We start from the raw sequence: 19,317 nt of genomic DNA, 5'->3' as shown, positions 1-19,317 counted from the left end.
CTAAGCACCGTATTGTGGTCTTGACCGATCATAAGAATCTGATTTACCTCGAGTCTGCCAAACGGTTGAATCCTAGACAGGCTCGATGGTCCTTATTTTTTTTCTCGTTTTGATTTCGTGGTCTCGTACCTTCCGGGTTCTAAGAATATTAAAGCTGATACCCTCTCTAGGAGTTTTTTGCCTGATTCTCCTGAAGTCTTGGAACCAGTCGGTATTTTGAAGGAAGGGGTGGTCCTTTCTGCCGTTTCTCCTGATTTACGACGGGTTCTTCAGAAATTTCAGGCTGACAAACCTGATCGTTGTCCTGTGGGGAAGCTGTTTGTTTCTGACAGATGGACTAGTAGAGTGATTTCTGAGGTTCACTGTTCTGTGTTGGCCGGTCATCCTGGTATTTTCGGTACCAGAGACTTGGTTGGTAGGTCATTTTGGTGACCTTCTTTATCGCGTGACGTGCGGTCTTTTGTGCAGTCCTGTGGGACTTGTGCACGGGCCAAGCCTTGTTGCTCCCGTGCTAGTGGGTTGCTTTTGCCATTGCCGGTCCCTGAGAGGCCCTGGACGCATATTTCTATGGATTTTATTTCTGATCTTCCTGTTTCCCGGAGGATGTCGGTTATCTGGGTTGTTTGTGACCGATTCTCTAAGATGGTTCATTTGGTGCCTTTGCCTAAATTGCCTTCTTCTTCTGATTTGGTTCCGTTGTTTTTTCAGCATGTGGTCCGTTTGCATGGTATTCCTGAGAATATTGTGTCCGACAGAGGTTCCCAGTTTGTTTCTAGGTTTTGGCGGGCCTTTTGTGCTAGGCTGGGCATTGATTTGTCTTTTTCTTCTGCATTTCATTCTCAGACAAATGGCCAGACCGACCGTACTAATCAGACTTTGGAGACTTATTTGAGATGCTTTGTGTCTGCTGATCAGGATGATTGGGTGGCTTTTTTGCCATTGGCCGAGTTTGCCCTTAATAATCGGGCTAGTTCGGCTACTTTGGTTTCGCCTTTCTTTTGTAATTTTGGTTTTCATCCTCGTTTTTCTTCTGGGCAGGTTGAGCCTTCTGACTGTCCTGGTGTGGATTCTGTGGTTGACAGGTTGCAGCAGATTTGGGCTCAGGTGGTGGACAATTTGGTGTTGTCTCAGGAGGAGGCTCAACGTTTTGCTAACCGACGTCGCTGTGTTGGTTCCCGGCTTCGGGTTGGGGATCTGGTTTGGTTATCTTCCCGTCATGTTCCTATGAAGGTTTCTTCTCCTAAGTTTAAGCCTCGGTTTATTGGTTCTTATAGGATTTCTGAGATTATTAATCCGGTGTCTTTTCGTCTGGCGCTTCCGGCCTCTTGCTATCCATAATGTCTTCCATAGATCTTTGTTGCGGAAATATGTGGAGCTCGTTGTTCCCTCTGTTGATCCTCCGGCCCCTGTGTTGGTCGATGGGGAGTTGGAATATGTGATTGAGAAGATTTTGGATTCTCGTTTTTCGAGGCGGAAGCTTCAGTACCTTGTCAAATGGAAGGGTTATGGCCAGGAGGATAATTCTTGGGTTTCGGCCTCTGATGTCCATGCCGCTGATTTGGTTCATGCCTTTCATCTTGCTCGTCCTGACCGGCCTGGGGGCTCTGGTAAGGGTTCGGTGACCCCTCCCTCCTCAAGGGGGGGGTACTGTTGTGAATTCTGCTCTTGGGCTTCCTCCGGTGGTTGTTGATGGTAATGCAGTTATTCCTGAGCAGCAGTCTTGGACAGGTGTTTCTGCTAATTGCAATTCGGACTGGGGTATTTAGCTTTGCAGGACTCATTAGTCCGTGCCAGTAGTCAATGTTCCTTTGGAAGTGTTGGTCCTCTGCCTGGCCCCTCCTGCTTGCTGCCATTTCAGCAAAGATAAGTGTTTGCTTTTTTTTTTAGACACACTGCTGTGTGTTTATTTTCTGTGCTGATCTTGTTTCTATTTTGTTCCTGCTAGACTGTGCCTGTTGTTTTTCTCAGTCTAGTTGGATTCGCTGGAGTCGCAGATATACTCTCCACATATTTAGTTAGGTGGTGCAGTTTTTGTATTTTTCTGCTGTGGATATTTTGTAGTGTTTTATGCTGACCGCATAGTATCCTGTATTATCCTTTCCTATCTAGGTAGAAGTGGCCTCCTTTGCTTATCCCTGTTTTCGGTCTGCGTGTGTCTTTTCCTCTCCTACTCACAGCCATTATTTGTGGGGGGCTACCTATCCTTTGGGGGTCTACTTTGAGGCAAGAGAGTTTTCCTATTTCCATCTTTAGGGATATTTAGTTCTCCGGCTGTGTCGAGGTGTCTAGGTCTGGTTAGGCACACCCCACGGCTACTTCTATTTGCGGTGATAGGATCATAACAGGTATGTTTACTATTTTTTCTACCCCGTTCGGATCTAGGTGTTTTTGATGTCGGTGGTCATTATGTATTTAACTATTTATTAAGATTTTAATATTAATCATTAAAAAGATATTTTTTAGGATATTGTTGTTTTTTTTATATTGACAAGCCACAAAGCTTCTGAGAGAATATCCTTTGAAAAGAGAAGACAAAACTGTAGCTTTTCGGCAATTCACTTCAGCTCTATGTTCACAGAATGAAGCATTTAAAGAACATTGCACCTAAAGTGAAACATAGAGGAGGCTTGGTTATGTTTTGGGGCTGCTTTGCTGCATCTGGCAGTATCTTGGATCTGTGCTGGGTACAATGAAATCTCAAGACTATCAATGCATTCTGGAGCAAAATGTGCTGCCCAGTGACAGCTTTGTCTGAGTCGCAGGTTATGGGTTTCCCAATAGCATAATGACTCAAAAAACACAGCTAAAAACATCAGAGAATGACTAAGAATAAAGCATTGGACTATTCTGAAGTGACTTCTGTGAACCCTGACCTAAGGATCTAAATCCTATTGAACATCTGTGAAAGGAGCTGAAATATGAAGTCTGGAGAAGGCACCCTTCACACCTGAGACGTGAGGAGCAAAATACGTACTTGTGGACATATTCAGAAGCATCATTGAGAGTTACAGAAATCATTTGATTGCCTCAAAAGTTTGTACAACAAAAAGATAAGTTAACTGCATCATCATTTCTGTCCAGGCCATTTTAATTATTATTACTTTTTTTTATGTTGAACAATTCAAAAGCAATGTCTGATTTACAGACCGTTGGCTACCGACTTTGGGGGAATTTACAAGAGGCGTTAGAAATCTAAGCAGGATCTTCCTGTGTCTCCCTCTGCCTGCTCCTTACTCCCATTCACCCTCCACTCTCCAGAGAGTATAGTGGACCTTGTCACATGACAACACAGTGAGCTGCTGCCAGTCCATCTGGTCTTGGGCAAGATGGATTTGAGATGTGTGGTTTTTTTTTTTCCTATGTGTATGGCAAATTCAGAAGTCTGGCACAGGAAGAAGTGGCTAATAAGTGTTGAAGGAAGAATTATCTGATAAAATATATTACAATGTTTCTTACTTCTGCATTTGCTATTGATTTTTGCAAAGTTTGTTGAAAACACAGCTGCCATTTTAGTAAACTAATTATTTCATCTTTTGAAAATAAGTGTTTTATACATTTTTATGTATTCCCCACCCTTCAGAGTTTCTGTCCAGGAAATGTGCAAAGACCATGAAGACCAGCTGCAGCGGCTCAAACGCCTGAAAGATCAGGAAATCGACGCAGTAACCAGTGCTAATTCACACACGAGGTTTGTCTTTTCTCCTGCATGACCCACTGGTTATACTGATTATTTTTATGCTGTTTTTAGATGTATATGTCTAGAGAAATGTGTCCAACATTTTAGTTGTCAAAAGTTGACCATACATGTAACATTGCTGTCATATGAACAACTGCCTGGTGAGTGTGCACGCTGCCTAGACACACGACAAAGGATGGGGTATGTTGATTTAACATGTTCAATCCTTTTTCTCCTTCGCCTCATTGGGGTCACAGACCGTGGGGTGTATGCTGCTGCCACCAGGAGGCTGACACTACTCCTCTGCAGTATACAAGCCCTTATACTCAGTTGATTGCTGTAAAATATTCTTCTTTACATGATTACGCTTCTTACATACCACTGCAAAGATACTGAGTTTCGAAATTTTCCTTCACTTTATCTTAGAAGATGAGAAAAGTTTATACACCCCTATAAATACATACAAACTGTCTTATCAAATATGACTTTTCTTTGTGATCTTACTTTTATTACTTTTGCATTTGGGTTATTTATTTCTTTGGTTATTTAACTTTCCTAGGTCCTTAAATGGAATCATAGAGCAAATGGAATCGTTCTCTCATAAGCTGAGCGATCTGTCCGTGAGAGTGCAGAGCACCCAAATAAACACATCCCAGGAGTTGGAACTTGGAGCACGTCAGAGAGAGGGCCAGTTAAGAGGTATGCCAACACACTGGTTAGCTTGTAAACTAGATGTTATCATGTGGCCATGTTAAAGATGTTGCACAATAGTATTATACATTTTTATAGTATACTTTATACATTGTAACCTCACGGATCTGTGGTTGTCACTATTATTCTTAGTCCGCTACTCTGGCTACAATACACAGTTACTGTGAGAGAACAACTCTGCCTGCCCTGCCCTGTACATATGCCCTGTATATAGATTTATTTCAAATAAAATCTGTCACTAGATCTTTGACTCCTCATCTGTAAGCAGCATAATGTAGAGACAGAGACACTGATTTCAGCGATGTGTGACTTACTGGGCTTCTTTCTGTAGTTTTGATCACTGTTTTATCACAATGAGATTATCACTAGAAGACTAGTAAACCTGATATCTTGTAGACCTCCATAATCATGAACTCTGTATAACCCTGCTCGCACAACCTGTATCCTGTGCATAGGCAGAAAAATGACAATCAGTAGTGTGGGCAGGGTTATACAGAGCGCAGTATTCAGAAAACTGATAGATCTACAGCAGACAAAACTGTGATTTCTACTTCGCCACATTGGGGGCACAGGACCGTGGGGTGTATGCTGCTGACACTAAGTGATACAAAGAAAGATAGCTCCTCCCCTGCAGTATACACCGCTCACTGGCTCTAGACAGAACCAGTTCATGCTTAGTGTCCCTAGGAGGCACACGGTGGTCTCCTATTCAGACCATACTTATTTATTTTATTCTTATTTTTCTTTTTTTTAATCTTTTTAAACCCTTTTCACGAGGAAGACTGGGGCGACGGACCCTTTCAAGGGGCCAATCTCCCCCAACCAACAACAAGCGAGCACGGCGAGTGTTGCCTCCCCTAACCCTCTCCTGCGATGTGGGAAGCCAGGCCTGAGCAAACAGGATCATGGGGTGCAGTAAAAGAGGTCTGGATATACATGATGAGAGCATTATACTGCCTCTGTACAAATCCCTAGTTAGACCGCACATGGAGTACTGTGTCCAGTTTTGGGCACCGGTGCTCAGGAAGGATATAATGGAACTAGAGAGAGTACAAAGGAGGGCAACAAAATTAATAAAGGGGATGGGAGAACTACAATACCCAGATAGATTAGCGAAATTAGGATTATTTAGTCTAGAAAAAAGACGACTGAGGGGCGATCTAATAACCATGTATAAGTATATAAGGGGACAATACAAATATCTCGCTGAGGATCTGTTTATACCAAGGAAGGTGACGGGCACAAGGGGGCATTCTTTGCGTCTGGAGGAGAGAAGGTTTTTCCACCAACATAGAAGAGGATTCTTTACTGTTAGGGCAGTGAGAATCTGGAATTGCTTGCCTGAGGAGATGGTGATGGCGAGGGGTTCAAGAGAGGCCTGGATGTCTTCCTGGAGCAGAACAATATTGTATCATACAATTAGGTTATGTAGAAGGACGTAGATCAGGGGATTTATTATGATGGAATATAGGCTGAACTGGATGGACAAATGTCTTTTTTCGGCCTTACTAACTATGTTACTATGTTACTATGTTACTATGTATTTTTGGGTTGACGGTTCCCTTCAGGGCGCCGATCTCCCCGCACCAGCAACACACGGGAACATGGAGTGTCACCTCCATGTACCCCCTTCTGAGCCAGGCTGCAGCCAGACACAGCCCTGTGAAATCCTAGAGGAGTGAATCCTTAGGATACACAGAGGCCCCTATGGCATCCCGTGCTGTTTCCGCTGCACCACCACTGATTGAACTGCAGAGCTGCAAAGAGCTGGACGGTCCCTCTCCACCTCCCCTCTAAAAGGGGATGGTGGATGGAGAGTTCCTGCACCTGCAAGCAGAGTGCCGGTTCTGCCTTCCCTCCAGCTCCGGTGGTAAGTTTGGGATCCCGGGGGGCTCCTGCAGCGCGATCCTCAGGACCTTTTTTCCGGCCGGGCATTCTCACCCCGGCACGGACAGTCAGTGGGGCCCTACAGCCGTCATGGCCCTTTTTTCCAGTCGGGTGCTGGTAATTTAGTCTCCGGCTTGAGGCCTGTGCTAGGCCGCAAGCTGGTAACTGTTCGGGCAGGCACCAAGAAATTTAGTCCCCGGCTAGTGGCCTGTGCTAGGCTGCAAGCCGGTATCTCCGCCTCTATTCCGGAGGTGCCGAAAAAAGTAGTCCCCGGCTTGTGGCCCACGCTAGGCCGCAACCCAAAGGCGCCGCCCACGCGATGACTCTTTCCGTTGGCCCCTCCCACGATCCTGGCGCTTCTCGTGCAGAACAAGAAGTGGCCGTTGTGTTCTCGGGGGCCATCTTCCCACCCCCCTCATTCCGCTTCCGGACACGTGCATCCGGAAGCGGCCTTGTGGAAGGATCCTGTCTTTGAGGGCTGAAACCAGTACTAATCTGCATCAGGAACCAATCCAGGCTCGGACCACAGGACAGGATCTGGGACATTATTTGCTCAGGCTAAGAGACGCAACAAAACCACCCCACCCCCAATCCCTCCCCGGCAGTATCCTCTTCTACCATTTTCTGTAAGCCTTGTAAAACGGCTCATGGAAGCGTACTTTAGGCCTCAGTCCACAGCTTTAAAACAACTCTAATAAGACTTTTACAGTCTTTTTTTATTTCACCAATGTCAATGGTTTCTCCAAAGTGATTGGATCCCTCCATGGATCGTGATCCCATCACTGAGGTAGATGGATCCTCTCCTACCAGGGGGCCGTCGGCTAGCAGGGGCCGCATGCATTCTAGATACGTGCAGGCATCTAGAAAACGGACATGTAGAATGGCTACTGAACTATCAAGTGCCTTGGCACTGCTCCTGGCTCTAGCGAACAGGATTTACTTATTGACGCCTTCACCCACACTCTGTAGGTTGACGAGAACTCTGGTTCTGCTCCGGATCATGCTGTCCTTCAAACTACTAAATTCTCTCATAGAACATTTTCCAGTCACCCTGACAGGTAGTGTCTGGATAAGCGATGCACTACATAGGATGCCATGCCTGGGCTGATTTTCAGAGGCAACGGGTCCCTTAAAGGGCACCGATCTACCCACACCATCAACATTCAAGCGCATGTAGTGGCGCCCCCATATATCCTCTCCTGCGATGTAGGATGCCATGCCTGGACTGTTTTTTGTAGGCGAAGGGTCCCTTAAAGGGCACTGATCTCCTCACACCGTCAGCAGATGAGCACATGGAGTGTCGCCTCCATGTGTTCTCTTCTGCAGCCAATCCTAGTGCCAGACGGCCAGTCCTGTCCACCCGATGGCCTGTACTCGGTGGATGTACAGAGGCACTCCTTTTGGCATCCTAGCCACCCCCACTGCATCACCACTGCTTAGCGAATGATGAAGGGAGGCGGACAGTCCCTCTACACTTCCCTGTTAAGGGTTTGGTGGATCGAGGGTTCATCACTTTAACCCTACCCAAAAGACAGCAATGACAGCAAGAGATAATTTATCCTGGCCTGCTGGATACAGCTGCACATTCTACCGCCCTTCAGTTTTTTCCAGGTAACCTCTCTACCCTTCATGGGTTGCTAAAGTAATGGGCTCCTGATCGGAGACCTTAACTACTTCGATTCAGCGGAGGCAGTACAGCTGGCCAATCAAATCTCTCGAGCGGGAGACTATGTCGTCCACGCATCTTTGTACACGGGTAGTTGCGCGGCGCTGTCAGCAACAAATGCCATTACATTCAGAAGGGCATTCTGACTCAGAGAATGGAAAGCGGACTCTGCATCCAAAAAACGTTCCCCACCCAGGAACTAGGGTCGGAAGTGTCCTATAGACCCAACCAGCAGTGGACAGGTTGTCCTAGACAATTTAGGTCTCTGCGATCTAGGTTCCTATTAAAAGGACAGGAAAAGTTTGACCGATCCTGGACCTCAATCTTCTAACAAGTTTGTCAAGGCCTGCCGTTTTCGGGTGGAGTCCTTCCGTTCGGTCACTACCTCAATGGGAAATGGTGGAGTTACTGGCATTCATTGTCATTCGGAGTTTACTTCCACTCTCTGATTTTTTTTTTCCCTCGCTTAAAAAAATCCTATGCTTCAACATTCATTAACAGTTCAATATTCATTAACAGCATTACAGTTCACGGAATTGCCTTTAGGTTTTGCTTCCGCTCCCTGAGTATTCTCAAAGGTCATGATGTCCATTGTGTCCATCTTACACTCTTGGGGAATCGTCATCCTGCCCTATCTAGATGACATTCTAGTTAAGGGACCGTCCTTCCAGAACTGCGCTGAGTCTGTCTGTATCACTTGCGATACCCTTTCTCGCCTGGGCTGGCCGCTAAACTTAAGTCTTCCCCATTTCCAGCCCAACAGATATCCTTTTTGAGGATGCTCTTGGAACTCGTCCCCTCATTCCATCCAATTTGCTATGAAGATTCGGGGGAAAACGGTGGCAGCAATGGAATTAGTTCCCTTCGCTCCGCTTGCCTCTCCAGGTCAGACAGGTTTCAGATGTGGACTCTGAGTTCCTCCCTCAATCAGGGGAGATTCTTCCGGTTTAATGGCTAGTAGTGACTACTGATTCCAGTCTTTTGGGCTGGGGAATGTGACCACACTGTTCTAAGCCGCCAGTGAACTCGGGAACTCCCAATTTTTTTGGAGATCCGAGAGATAGTTAGCCTTACAGCAGTCTGTAACAGACTTCGAATGGTGTGACCACCAGGAGACAATCAGATAACACCATGGCTGTGGCATACATCAATCATCAAGGGAGTACCCGCAGCCGTGCGGTCATAGCTTAGGCTGCTCACATTCCCCGATGGACAGAGGTCTATCACTCGGTGATCTTGATGGTGCAAGAAAACTGGACGGCAGGCTTCCTCAGCTTCCTGGGTCTCGCCTCAGATAAGTGGGAACTCCATCCAGAAGTCCTTCAACAGATCTGAATTTGCTGGGGATCTCTGGAGGTAGATCATATGGCGTCCAGACTGAATGCCAAAGTTCTCGAGTTCATAGTTTGATCTCGAGATCCCAAAACCATCGCAGTGCATGCTCTGGTTCTCTGTGGTGCTAGTTAAGTTTCTCTCTTCCGCTACTTCCGACAGCCTTTAGGTACGGAAAGGATCCCAGTGATTCTGGGCGATCTGGACTGACCACGTCAGGCGTTGTTTGCGGATTTATTACTATTCATCGCTGTCTCTTTCTGGTGATTGTTGGATTGTCTAGATCCGCTCTCCAGGGTCTGTTGTCACTAGATCCCAGAGGTCCCGTATTTCTCAACTTGGCCATTGAATCCTGGGTACTGACCCAGGCGGGACTCTCACAACAAGTTGTCAACGGCTAGTGCGGTGGCCCGCCTCAATATACATTTCGCTTGGGGCAGGGTTCTCGAACGCCTCCCCCCTTTCTACTTATTACTTTTTTCTTCAAAATAATCTGGTTTTGGGCTGGGCATTCAGCTCGCTGGAAGTCCAAACTTTGGCCTTTTCGGTCTTATTGCAACAAAAATGCAACTAAGGCTTTTTCATGAAGGGAGTTTCACATGTGGTACATCCCTATCGCATACTTTAATTGGTCCTGAAAGTCTTACAACAGACTCCTTTTGATCCCCTTCATGAAAATTATCTTTCTGGCATGAAAGGTTGCCTTTTTTGCGACGGTCACATCATTCAGGTGAGTGTTTCGGAACTAGCCGCTCTGTTCTTTCAGATGTTTTTCCTTAGTTCTGTCAAAGCAAGGTTGTCCTCAGACTGTGCCTGTCCCTTGTTGCCAAGGTGGTATTGACTTCAACCGTTAAGAGGATATTGTTCTTTCCTCATCTTGTCCAGCTCCAGTCCACATAGTGGAACGAGGTGAGAGCTCTGAGAAGGTACGTATCGGGTTTTCTGATGGTCACGGGAAGGGTATAGCCGCTTTATCTGCTATGATAGCCAGGTGGATTCGTTCCACCTTCCAGGAATCCTTCCATGTCAGAGGTCAGTGGGGATCAGAGCACACTCCACTCTCTCGATTGAGGTTTCCTGGGTCATTAGGCACCAGGCATTGGCAAAGCACGCCTGCAAGCTTGCGGGTTCGTCCAGTCCACACATATTCTTGAAGCACTATAATTTTCACACCCACACTTCCGCAGAGGTAAGTCTGGGCAGGCAGACTCTGCAGGCCACGGTAGCGCATTTTTAGGTAGCGGTTACGCAGGGCCTGATCTGATGTTGTTCCCATCCAGGGACTGCTTTAGGACGTCCCACGGTTCTGTGTTCCCCAATGTGGCGAAGGAGAAACAGGAATTTTGTGTACTCACCGCAAAATCCTTTTCTCCGAGCCACTCATTGGGGGACACAGCACCCACCCTGTTGGCTTGATGGCTACTATTGTTCACTGGTTTGACATGTTATACCTATTGTTAGTGATTATAATCTCCTACTGCTTTTGCACTGAACTGGTTCTGTCTAGAGCCAGTGGGTAGTGTATACTGCAGAGGAGGAGCTACCTCATTTTGTATTCACTTAGTGTCAGCCTCCTAGTGGCAGCAGCATACACCCCATGGTTCTGTGGCCCCCAATGAGTGACTCAGAGAAAAGGATTTTATGGTGAGTACACAAAAATCCATGTTTTATCAAAACTGCAGCACTCAGTAATTAACACATAGCTTGAATCAGGGTCTCTGTCATTACTTTATAATGCTCTTCAATGGAGTAGCAAAAACCTCATGACAAATTCTCTATAGAGTGGCAAAGAGTTCCAGAGTGTAATTTGTCTTAAAGTGGATTTAATTTACATATTGCCCATCGATCTCCTATCAATTTCTCATTTCTTCTGTGTACTGTGGCCTAATATCTCTCTGGTCTCCTTTCCCCCCTGTAGGGGTTTTACTCACTTGCACTTGGGTGCGACGAGAGGAAAACGGGAGACTTGTTCCTTTAAAAGTTCATGTGGGCTTATTCCTTCATAAACCCCAGAAGCAAAAACAGAAAACAAACAGCCTTTAGATCAGGCAAAGAAAATACAAATGTCCATAGCAGGGCTCTGCTTCGCCAGGCCCGTGGGCACACACAGTCTGGGGTAGTGTCCAGTGCTTCGGCTCGGTCTGGAGCCAAACACACAGGAGGCCTTCTCCCTCTCAACACACAGACCATGTGCCAAACAACAGCCTCCATTAGATAGGCTGATAACCACACCCAGAGGTGAGGTATGTGGGTAGCCAGACCCACCCATCTCTCATAGCTACCCGGTCCCAGGTGCACCAAACAAACCTCCCAGTGCTTACATGCACTATGGAAAATACTCCAGGTTACATCACAGAGAGCAGCCATCTCTGTGACACATCCCTCCCATCAACTACGCGGCTATCCGCCTCCTTACATACCTCCCCCCTCTGCCTAAAGCCGTGAGGCTTGGCACTTTCTACTACCAGACAAAGGATTCTTGAGAGGGCATCGGCATTCAAATGTAGCTTCCCTGCTCTATATTCTACATGGAAGTTGAAATTTTGCAGGGCTAAGAACAAGCGGGTGACCCTATCATTTTTTACCTTTGTTTCCCTCATCCATCTGAGTGGGGCATGGTCGAATACCAATCTAAACTTTCATCCTACCAGATAGTAACGTAATGTGTCCACTGCCCCCCTTATGGCCAAGCACTTCTTCTCTACGACTGAATAATTTCTCTCACATGAGGAAAGCTTCCTACTCAGGTAGAGAACAGGGTGCTCCTCCCAGTGTATCTCCTGGGAAACGACTGCTCATACCCCAACATCTGAGGCATCTGTTTGGAGTATGAACTGTTTCTTTAAGCCAGGGGCCACCAGAACCGGTTGCTTACACAGAGCCCCTTTCATTTCTTGAAAGGCCATCTATGCCTCTTCAGACCATTTGACCATTACTGATTTCATCCCCTTAAGGAGGTTAGTCATGGGCGCGGCCATCATGGGAACCTCCTGTAGTATCCCACAATCCCCAGGAAGGCTCTAACTTGTGTCTTGGACAGCGGTCTCGGCCATGTTTGAATTGCCTCCACTTTACTAATTTGGGGTTTGATCTCGCCTCGACCCACTACATATCCCAGGTACTTGGCTTCTTCTTTCCCCAAGGCACACTTCTTTGAGTTTATCGTCCAGGTATGCAGCGGCGTATTGTTTATGGGGTGCAATAATTCTATCTATAGCTCTCTGGAAGGTTGCCGGGGCCCTCTGGAGTCCAAACATCTTCCGGACATACTGGAAGCATCCGTCCGGGGTAGAAAATGCAGTCTTCTCCTTGGCTCCCTGTGCGATGGGGATCTGTCAATAATCCTTCGTCAAATCCAAGGTGGTTATGTACCTTGCGGGCCCAAGTCTCTCGATAAGCTCATTGAGGCGTGACATGGGATATGCGTTGAGCTTGGAGACCTCATTCAACTTCTGATAGTCATTGCAGAACCTCCATTCACCATCAAGCTTCGGGACCAAGACAATCGGGCTCCATCAGCCACTCTTGGACTCCTCAATGACCCCGAGTTTTAACATACACTTCACCTCCTTGGAGATCTCTTCTCGACGGGCCTCCGGAATCCGATAAAGCTTTACGTTGACGCGCACATGTGACTCCGTCAGAACTTCGTGTTCTACAACCCTTTGTGCATCCCGGTAATTCCGAGAACAGGTCCTGTTCCTCTGGAGTGCTGTTTTCTGGGCCTTCAACAGCGTCTTTGCTATGGCTACACCTCCAACCTTGCCTTCAGACGTGCCCAGCAAGCAAGGAGTTTCAGCTGGCTATCTGTCTTGCCATGGCTGGATGAGCTTGACATGGTAGATCTGATACCGTTTCCGTCTTCCTGGCTGGTGAATCTTATAGTTTACCTCACCAAGCTTCTACACCACTTCATACGACCATTGCTATTAGGCCAAGAACTTACTCTCCACAGTAGGAATTAGCACAAGAACTCGGTATCCCGGATTGAACTGCCTCACTCTGACTGTAGACCCTGGCCTGAACTTCTTGTGTCTGTAGGAGATGTTCTTTTATGATGGGCATCACCTTTGCAATCCTCTGCTGCATCAGTGCTACGTGCTCAATGACGCTTCTGTGGGGCGTGAATCGGCTTCCCAGGTTTTCTTGACTGTATCCAGGAGACCTCTCGGATGTCAGCCATACAAGTGTTGAAAGGGCGAGAACCCTGTAGAGGTCTGTGGAACCTCACGGATGGAGAACAGCAGATACAATAAGTAACAGTCCCAGTCTCTACCGTCTTTTTCTATGGCTTTCCTCAGTATGCTCTTCAATGTTTTTTTTATTAAACCTTTCGACAAGGCCATCTGTTTGAGGATGGTACACCGAAGTCCTCAACTTGGAGATTTGCAGGACCTTGCATAACTCCTTCATCACCTTACTCATAAAAGATCTTCCCTGGTCAGTCAGGATCTCCTTCGGTAAACCTGTCCGGGAAAACACATGGACCAATTCATAAGGCTATACTTTTTGCGGAGGAGTTTTTTTCAGGGGAATTGCCTCAGGATAGTGTGGCATAGTCCAGGATGACCAATGTATACTGATGCACATGAGCAGATTTAACCAGGGGACCAACCAAATCCATATGCAATTCTCTCGAACGGCACTTCAATAATGAGCAATGGCAAGAGGGGACTTCGAAAATGAGAGGTGGGGGTGGTTAACTGACACGGGGGGCAGAACCTGCAATAGTTTAATATTTCCCGGGGACACCCAGGCTAATAGAACCTCCGCACGATCTGTTCCTGCGTTTTTTCCACTCCCTGATGTCCCCCCAAGATGTGTGAATGGGCCATGTCGAACACCTTCCGTCTATAGGGGCCTGGCACTATTAACTGTTCCACCAGCTCCTCCCTCACTTTCGTGACCTGATACAACAACTCCCCACTCATCATAATGTGCAGCCCCATTTATGACGGTGACATTATTAAATGCTTCCTTCAGAGTTGGATCCTTATGTTGGGCAGTCCCAAAATTCTCACTGGTCACACCTAACACCGGAATGTCAGACACAGGGGACACTTCCTCCTCATCCCCCACAAGGACACAAAAGGGAAAACCATCTGCCTCTGGGTGTGGTGATACCTTATTAGGGTTCATTGGTTCCCTATTTGTGCCAGCGAACTCAGAACCCTTCCCCCACAGAGATCCCAAAATAAACAAAAGTTCCGGCATATAGGGTGCAACAAGTCCCGAATGATGCCGACCTCATGGGACACAGTACCGTGGACCATTTCAGTGTCTACTCTGGCCATAGGGTAGTGCTTAGCGTCACCATGTATGCACTGAACACCGACTTTTCCCCCCGGCATCATTTTGAGAGGAAAACTGGCCCCCACAAGGGTCACCAGACTCCCAGAGTCTAACAGTGCCATTACCTCACGCCCGTTCACCTTCACAGGACACGCTTGGGCCCCTCGTTGGGTGGAGAGTTCACACTGCAGGCCAGATATGCATAACATGAACAATGATGTCCTATGCTACAGTCCAACTGCTCGGGGGTCAGGGGACAACGGGCGGCTATATGGCCTCAGACACGGCACCTCAAGCAAACAATATCACTCGTAAGGACCTTGGGCACCACCTTCCCCGCCCCTTTGGACCTTAAATGTCCCACCCCCTTTTGGGCCTCTGCCCCCTGTTGGGACCCCCAGTATGGAGGGGGCTGCCTTCCATGGAACCTTCAACCCCCTGGTATCTCTCGACCAGTCCAACCAGTTCATTGGCATTTCGGGGATCACCCTGAACAACCAAAGTCTGTACTTACCTCGGCAGGGAGTGCACAAAGCGGTTCCATCACCACCCGTTCTACCATCTGCGCAGGCGTAGATGACTCTGGCTGCAGCCACTTCTGGACCAGGTGCAATAGGTCAAACATTTGGGAGCGAGGTGGTTTGTCCCGGTGATATGCCCAACGGTGAACTTGCTGTGCCCTGAAAGTCATTGTCATTTCCAAGCGTGCAAGAATTTAAGCTTGCCATACTCTTTGGCGTTCTGCAAAGCTAAATCATAGCATGCTTTCTGGGGTTCTCCCATCAAGTATGGCTCCAGTACCTCTGCCCACTACTCTGATCGGAATTTCCCCCTCTCGGGACCCTCTCAAACACAGTCAGGAAGGCCTCAGCGTCAGCACACAGGCTGGTGTAGTGTCAGTACTCCGGCTCGGTCTGGAGTCTGGAGTCAAACACACAGGAGGCCTTCTCCCTCCCAGCACACAGACCATGTGTCAAACGACAGCCTCCATTATATACACTGTTAACCGCACCCAGATGTGAAGTTCGTGGGTAGCCAGACCTGCCCAACTCTCATAAATACCGGTCCCAGGTGCAACAAACGAACCTCCTAGTGCTTATGTGCCCTAGAGAAAATACTCTGGATTACATCACAAAGAGCAGCCATCTCTGTGATACATACCTCCCATCAACTACACGGCCATTAGCCTCCTTACACCCCTTTTTTGCATTGTGCATGACTGCTGTAGACCATGGGTGACTGCAACCGCACATCCACAAGTGTAATTTCACCTTTTTTCTCATCAGCACTACAGGAGCGTTTGACTCGACAGCAGACGGATATGGAGGATGAAAGAAACAATCTGCGGGTGATCATAACTAATATGGAGACTCGACTAAATGAGCAGAGCCGTCTTCTGGAACAGGTAAAGCGCACTTTTAATTCTAGAAAACTCTTAAGCTGGGACTACATGGTGACCTGTGTCTCGCCATGACCGTTCTCAGACAAAGCATGGAACAATAAACCGCAAGATAACAGGCAAGTGGCAGTCACGTGTCTTATATTGAGGTCTATGACTAGTGATCGCGTGCATCCAGCAACAGAAGATCGAAACGCATTTGGTCACAAGTCACTGTGACATAATGGAAATTATTAGATGTAATGTTGCAATGTGGCACCGCAATCCGAATGTTGCATGACAAATTTCCATGTAGCCCTAGTCTAATTGAATAGTGTTGTATAGTAGTGATTGCATTTGTCATTAACTGCACTTTTTAATGGCAGGAACGTTGGAGAGTGTCTGCAGAGCAAGCAAAGGTGCAGACACTACAGCGCTCCCTAGAGGAGGAAAAGAGAGTCATGACCCAGCAAATAAGTATGGAGAGAGAGGAATTAGAAAGGGCGAAGGTAAGAACTTATTTTTCAGATTATAACCTATGATATAGCATTGTAATGATAGGCACCATAACCTATCCCTTTTTTTTGTCGATGTAGCTTCATGGAAGCTTGTTTTTGTGGGTTTAGGTATACTTGTCAGTGGCATGATTTTGCAGTTGGGCAAACAAATCATCAAGATCCACTGCTGGCAGTTCCCTTTGTAATTGCCAACCAATGACATCCCAGATGCACTCTATGGGAGACAAGTCTGGAGATGCTGCAGACCATGGTAAAACATTTAGGTCACACAGGCCGCTCACAGTAGCACAAGCAACATACGGCTTGTTGTGTTGAAAAACGGATTGTGGAAAGTTTTGCAGAAATGGCACTACAAATAGCATTACATTTTATTTTTTTAAATAACTTTTTTCAATTAATAATATACTGCATGACTTCTATAGCGCAGTGCGATATCCCAGCCTGTCAATATTAATAGGAGTTTCACAGGGCTCTGGTTCAGTGACCGTGGACTACAGACGTGGCCTTTGGACTAGGGTCCTGCAAAGCTTGTTGGAAACATCAGGTTATCAATTCAACTAAATCAAATGACTATTACCAGCTTTGGTAGTAAGTCCATCCAGACAGCAATAAATGTGAACATTATCTGCTATTAATCTCTCCACAGAGCCATAAATGACCTAATGGTCTTTGTGTTGACATTATTCCGCAGGAAATACCATTGAGCACATTAACCTTATGTTTATGTGCATTCCACTGGTTGTAATAAAGGTGATTTATACTCTGCATATTACACCCACGTTCTGCTTACATTCCTGCCTGACCCATCTGTATACTTATATATCTACTGGCATATATACATTAGTAGTGCAGATGTACACAACTGTCACACAGCGACGTTAAAGAGCAATTACTGTTTTATATGGTACAAGAAAAGTACCTATAAGACTTCAATGTGGAGCGTGGCCCTAATATACCAGATCACATGTTTTGGGGTAATTTTGAGACATGCTTATTTTTTTATTCTATTATTGCTTTCTATGAGCAGAGATTCATGTAAAGTACCAAACTGCCTTGAAAGGGGATGTCGGTTAATCTTAATGGCTCCAGCTTACTACAGATTAGTGCTCTTGCGATCTCCACTTTGTCTTTCTGGTCATGGTCACTTGACATTATTTGCAGTGATCATATGACATACCAATGTGCTATAATAGAATAGAAAAGGCTGCAGACGATCGATCAGTGACAGCTGATCTCCTTCCATGGAAATTACATGAGTTGCCTCTGGCCGGGAGGAAAAATACCAAGGGACTTGGACCAGTCATTGTAGTCTGTTACCATGGAACGCAAAATAATACCAGATTTCCCATTCAGTCTAAGTGCAGGGCTGCTTGATTTCTCATTTTAGACGCTTTAGAAAAGTTAACAGTTTTTTCCCTGTAAATTTCAATATTCTAGAAATCCATTATCTTTAGGATTTTCCCATGTTCCAGATTTTGAGCCCAATTTTTTTAATCAATAATGAACAAATCTTTCCATTGATTAGAAGTTCTCGATTACTGTGCGGGGGAAACAGTTTGCAATAGACTATGTGATTAACTACATACAAAGGACCCCCATACATTTTAGACTAAAGTCGTCTGATCCCGCTGATTATCAACGGGTTCTGACGATGGTTTAACGTATATGGGGGTGTCAGCCAACTAATGGTCAGGAGACATGTCGATCGCACATGTCTGATTTCGGAATGACTATCACATTGTTCTCCCAGTGATTGTCCGACTTGTCAGCCGGTGGCTTTCTCATAAAGAACACAGGAGCGCCATTGTTGCCATTGGATTATAAACTATGTCGTTGAGCTCACTTTTCCCTAAATGTATTTCTTGATTTCAATCCTGGACAGAGCGCTCTGCTGGGGGAACATCAGTCAGTCATGACTCGATGTGAAGAAGAACGGAAGAAACTTGCTGCCGAGTGGTCTGAATATCACACCCAGCAGAAATTGAGCAAGGAACGAGCAGAGAAAGATGTCACCAGGACAATAATGGTGGAGTCCCAGAGAGAGAGTGCCATTATCAGCCTGGCTAAGGTGTGAACATAGATCTATCCTCCCTTCTCTCAGTCAAACTGAGTGCAGACCTAAAAAGAGGTTCCCTATTTATTTCACGCACCACTCCAGCATTTTATCTAAGCTGCCCCTAGTCTTACACTTACCCTCCGCCATCTTCACCTTTTATGGCCACCGCTTCTGTCATTCTCCAGCTGTTTAGGATCTGCCGGCTCGCTCCAGTGTTTGCTGGAACGAGTCAGAGGTCACTGCTCAATACAAGTCTATGAGAGCCTCGTTCTGGCTCTTACAGATTTGCATTGAGAGCTTGTGACCGTTACCTCTGAGTTCCAGACAGTTAGAAGTTGCGGTAACAAGATGATGCCGTGGGATTGGAGAAGTGTCGATAAAAGGTGAAGACGGCAGTGGGTAAGTATAAGACTATGGTCTGGGACCTTAGATTAATAGCACCACTCCTGTGCTGACAAACAAAACGCTGGAGTGGTGCTTTAAATAGGAAATGCCATAGTTATTTGAATGCAGTTTGTGCCACCCATCATTTCAGAGTTCAGGATTTTTTGCAAATGACTTATGTCGTGACTGTGCACATAAAGGGGTATTATGAAAAAGGAATAAAGGGATCTTATTTCCATCCTCTAGAAACAGCACCACTGTTGTCCATGGGTTTCGTCTGATTTTGCGCTTCAGCCCACTTGAAGTAAATGTAAAATACAGTCTTCAGACAAGAGTGTGGCTGTTTCTGGGAAAAAAATAGCCCTTTTTTTCTAATCTTATAGAAGCTCTTCAAATTCAGGACCTAAAGCTTATAAA

At 46.3% G+C, this 19,317-nt stretch overlaps 1 protein-coding gene across 3 annotated transcripts in view; it reads left to right on the top strand.

Moving 5' to 3' along the window:
* The window catches only part of FBF1 (Fas binding factor 1), a 206,207-nt gene that overhangs the window by 125,827 nt on the left and 61,063 nt on the right, over nt 1–19,317 (top strand). For all 3 annotated transcript variants that reach the window (XM_069752052.1, XM_069752054.1, XM_069752053.1), the window contains 5 exons: nt 3,581–3,688; nt 4,236–4,375; nt 15,851–15,969; nt 16,329–16,451; nt 18,343–18,528. In XM_069752052.1, the coding sequence (XP_069608153.1) occupies nt 3,581–3,688; nt 4,236–4,375; nt 15,851–15,969; nt 16,329–16,451; nt 18,343–18,528 (676 nt within the window). The remainder of the gene's footprint in view (nt 1–3,580; nt 3,689–4,235; nt 4,376–15,850; nt 15,970–16,328; nt 16,452–18,342; nt 18,529–19,317) is intronic.

The sequence above is a fragment of the Ranitomeya imitator genome, chromosome 2 (genome assembly GCF_032444005.1).
Source record: "Ranitomeya imitator isolate aRanImi1 chromosome 2, aRanImi1.pri, whole genome shotgun sequence".
NCBI lineage: Eukaryota > Metazoa > Chordata > Amphibia > Anura > Dendrobatidae > Ranitomeya > Ranitomeya imitator.
Note: the sequence above shows the minus strand (reverse complement) of the source record. Positions and strands in the feature narration are given on the sequence as shown.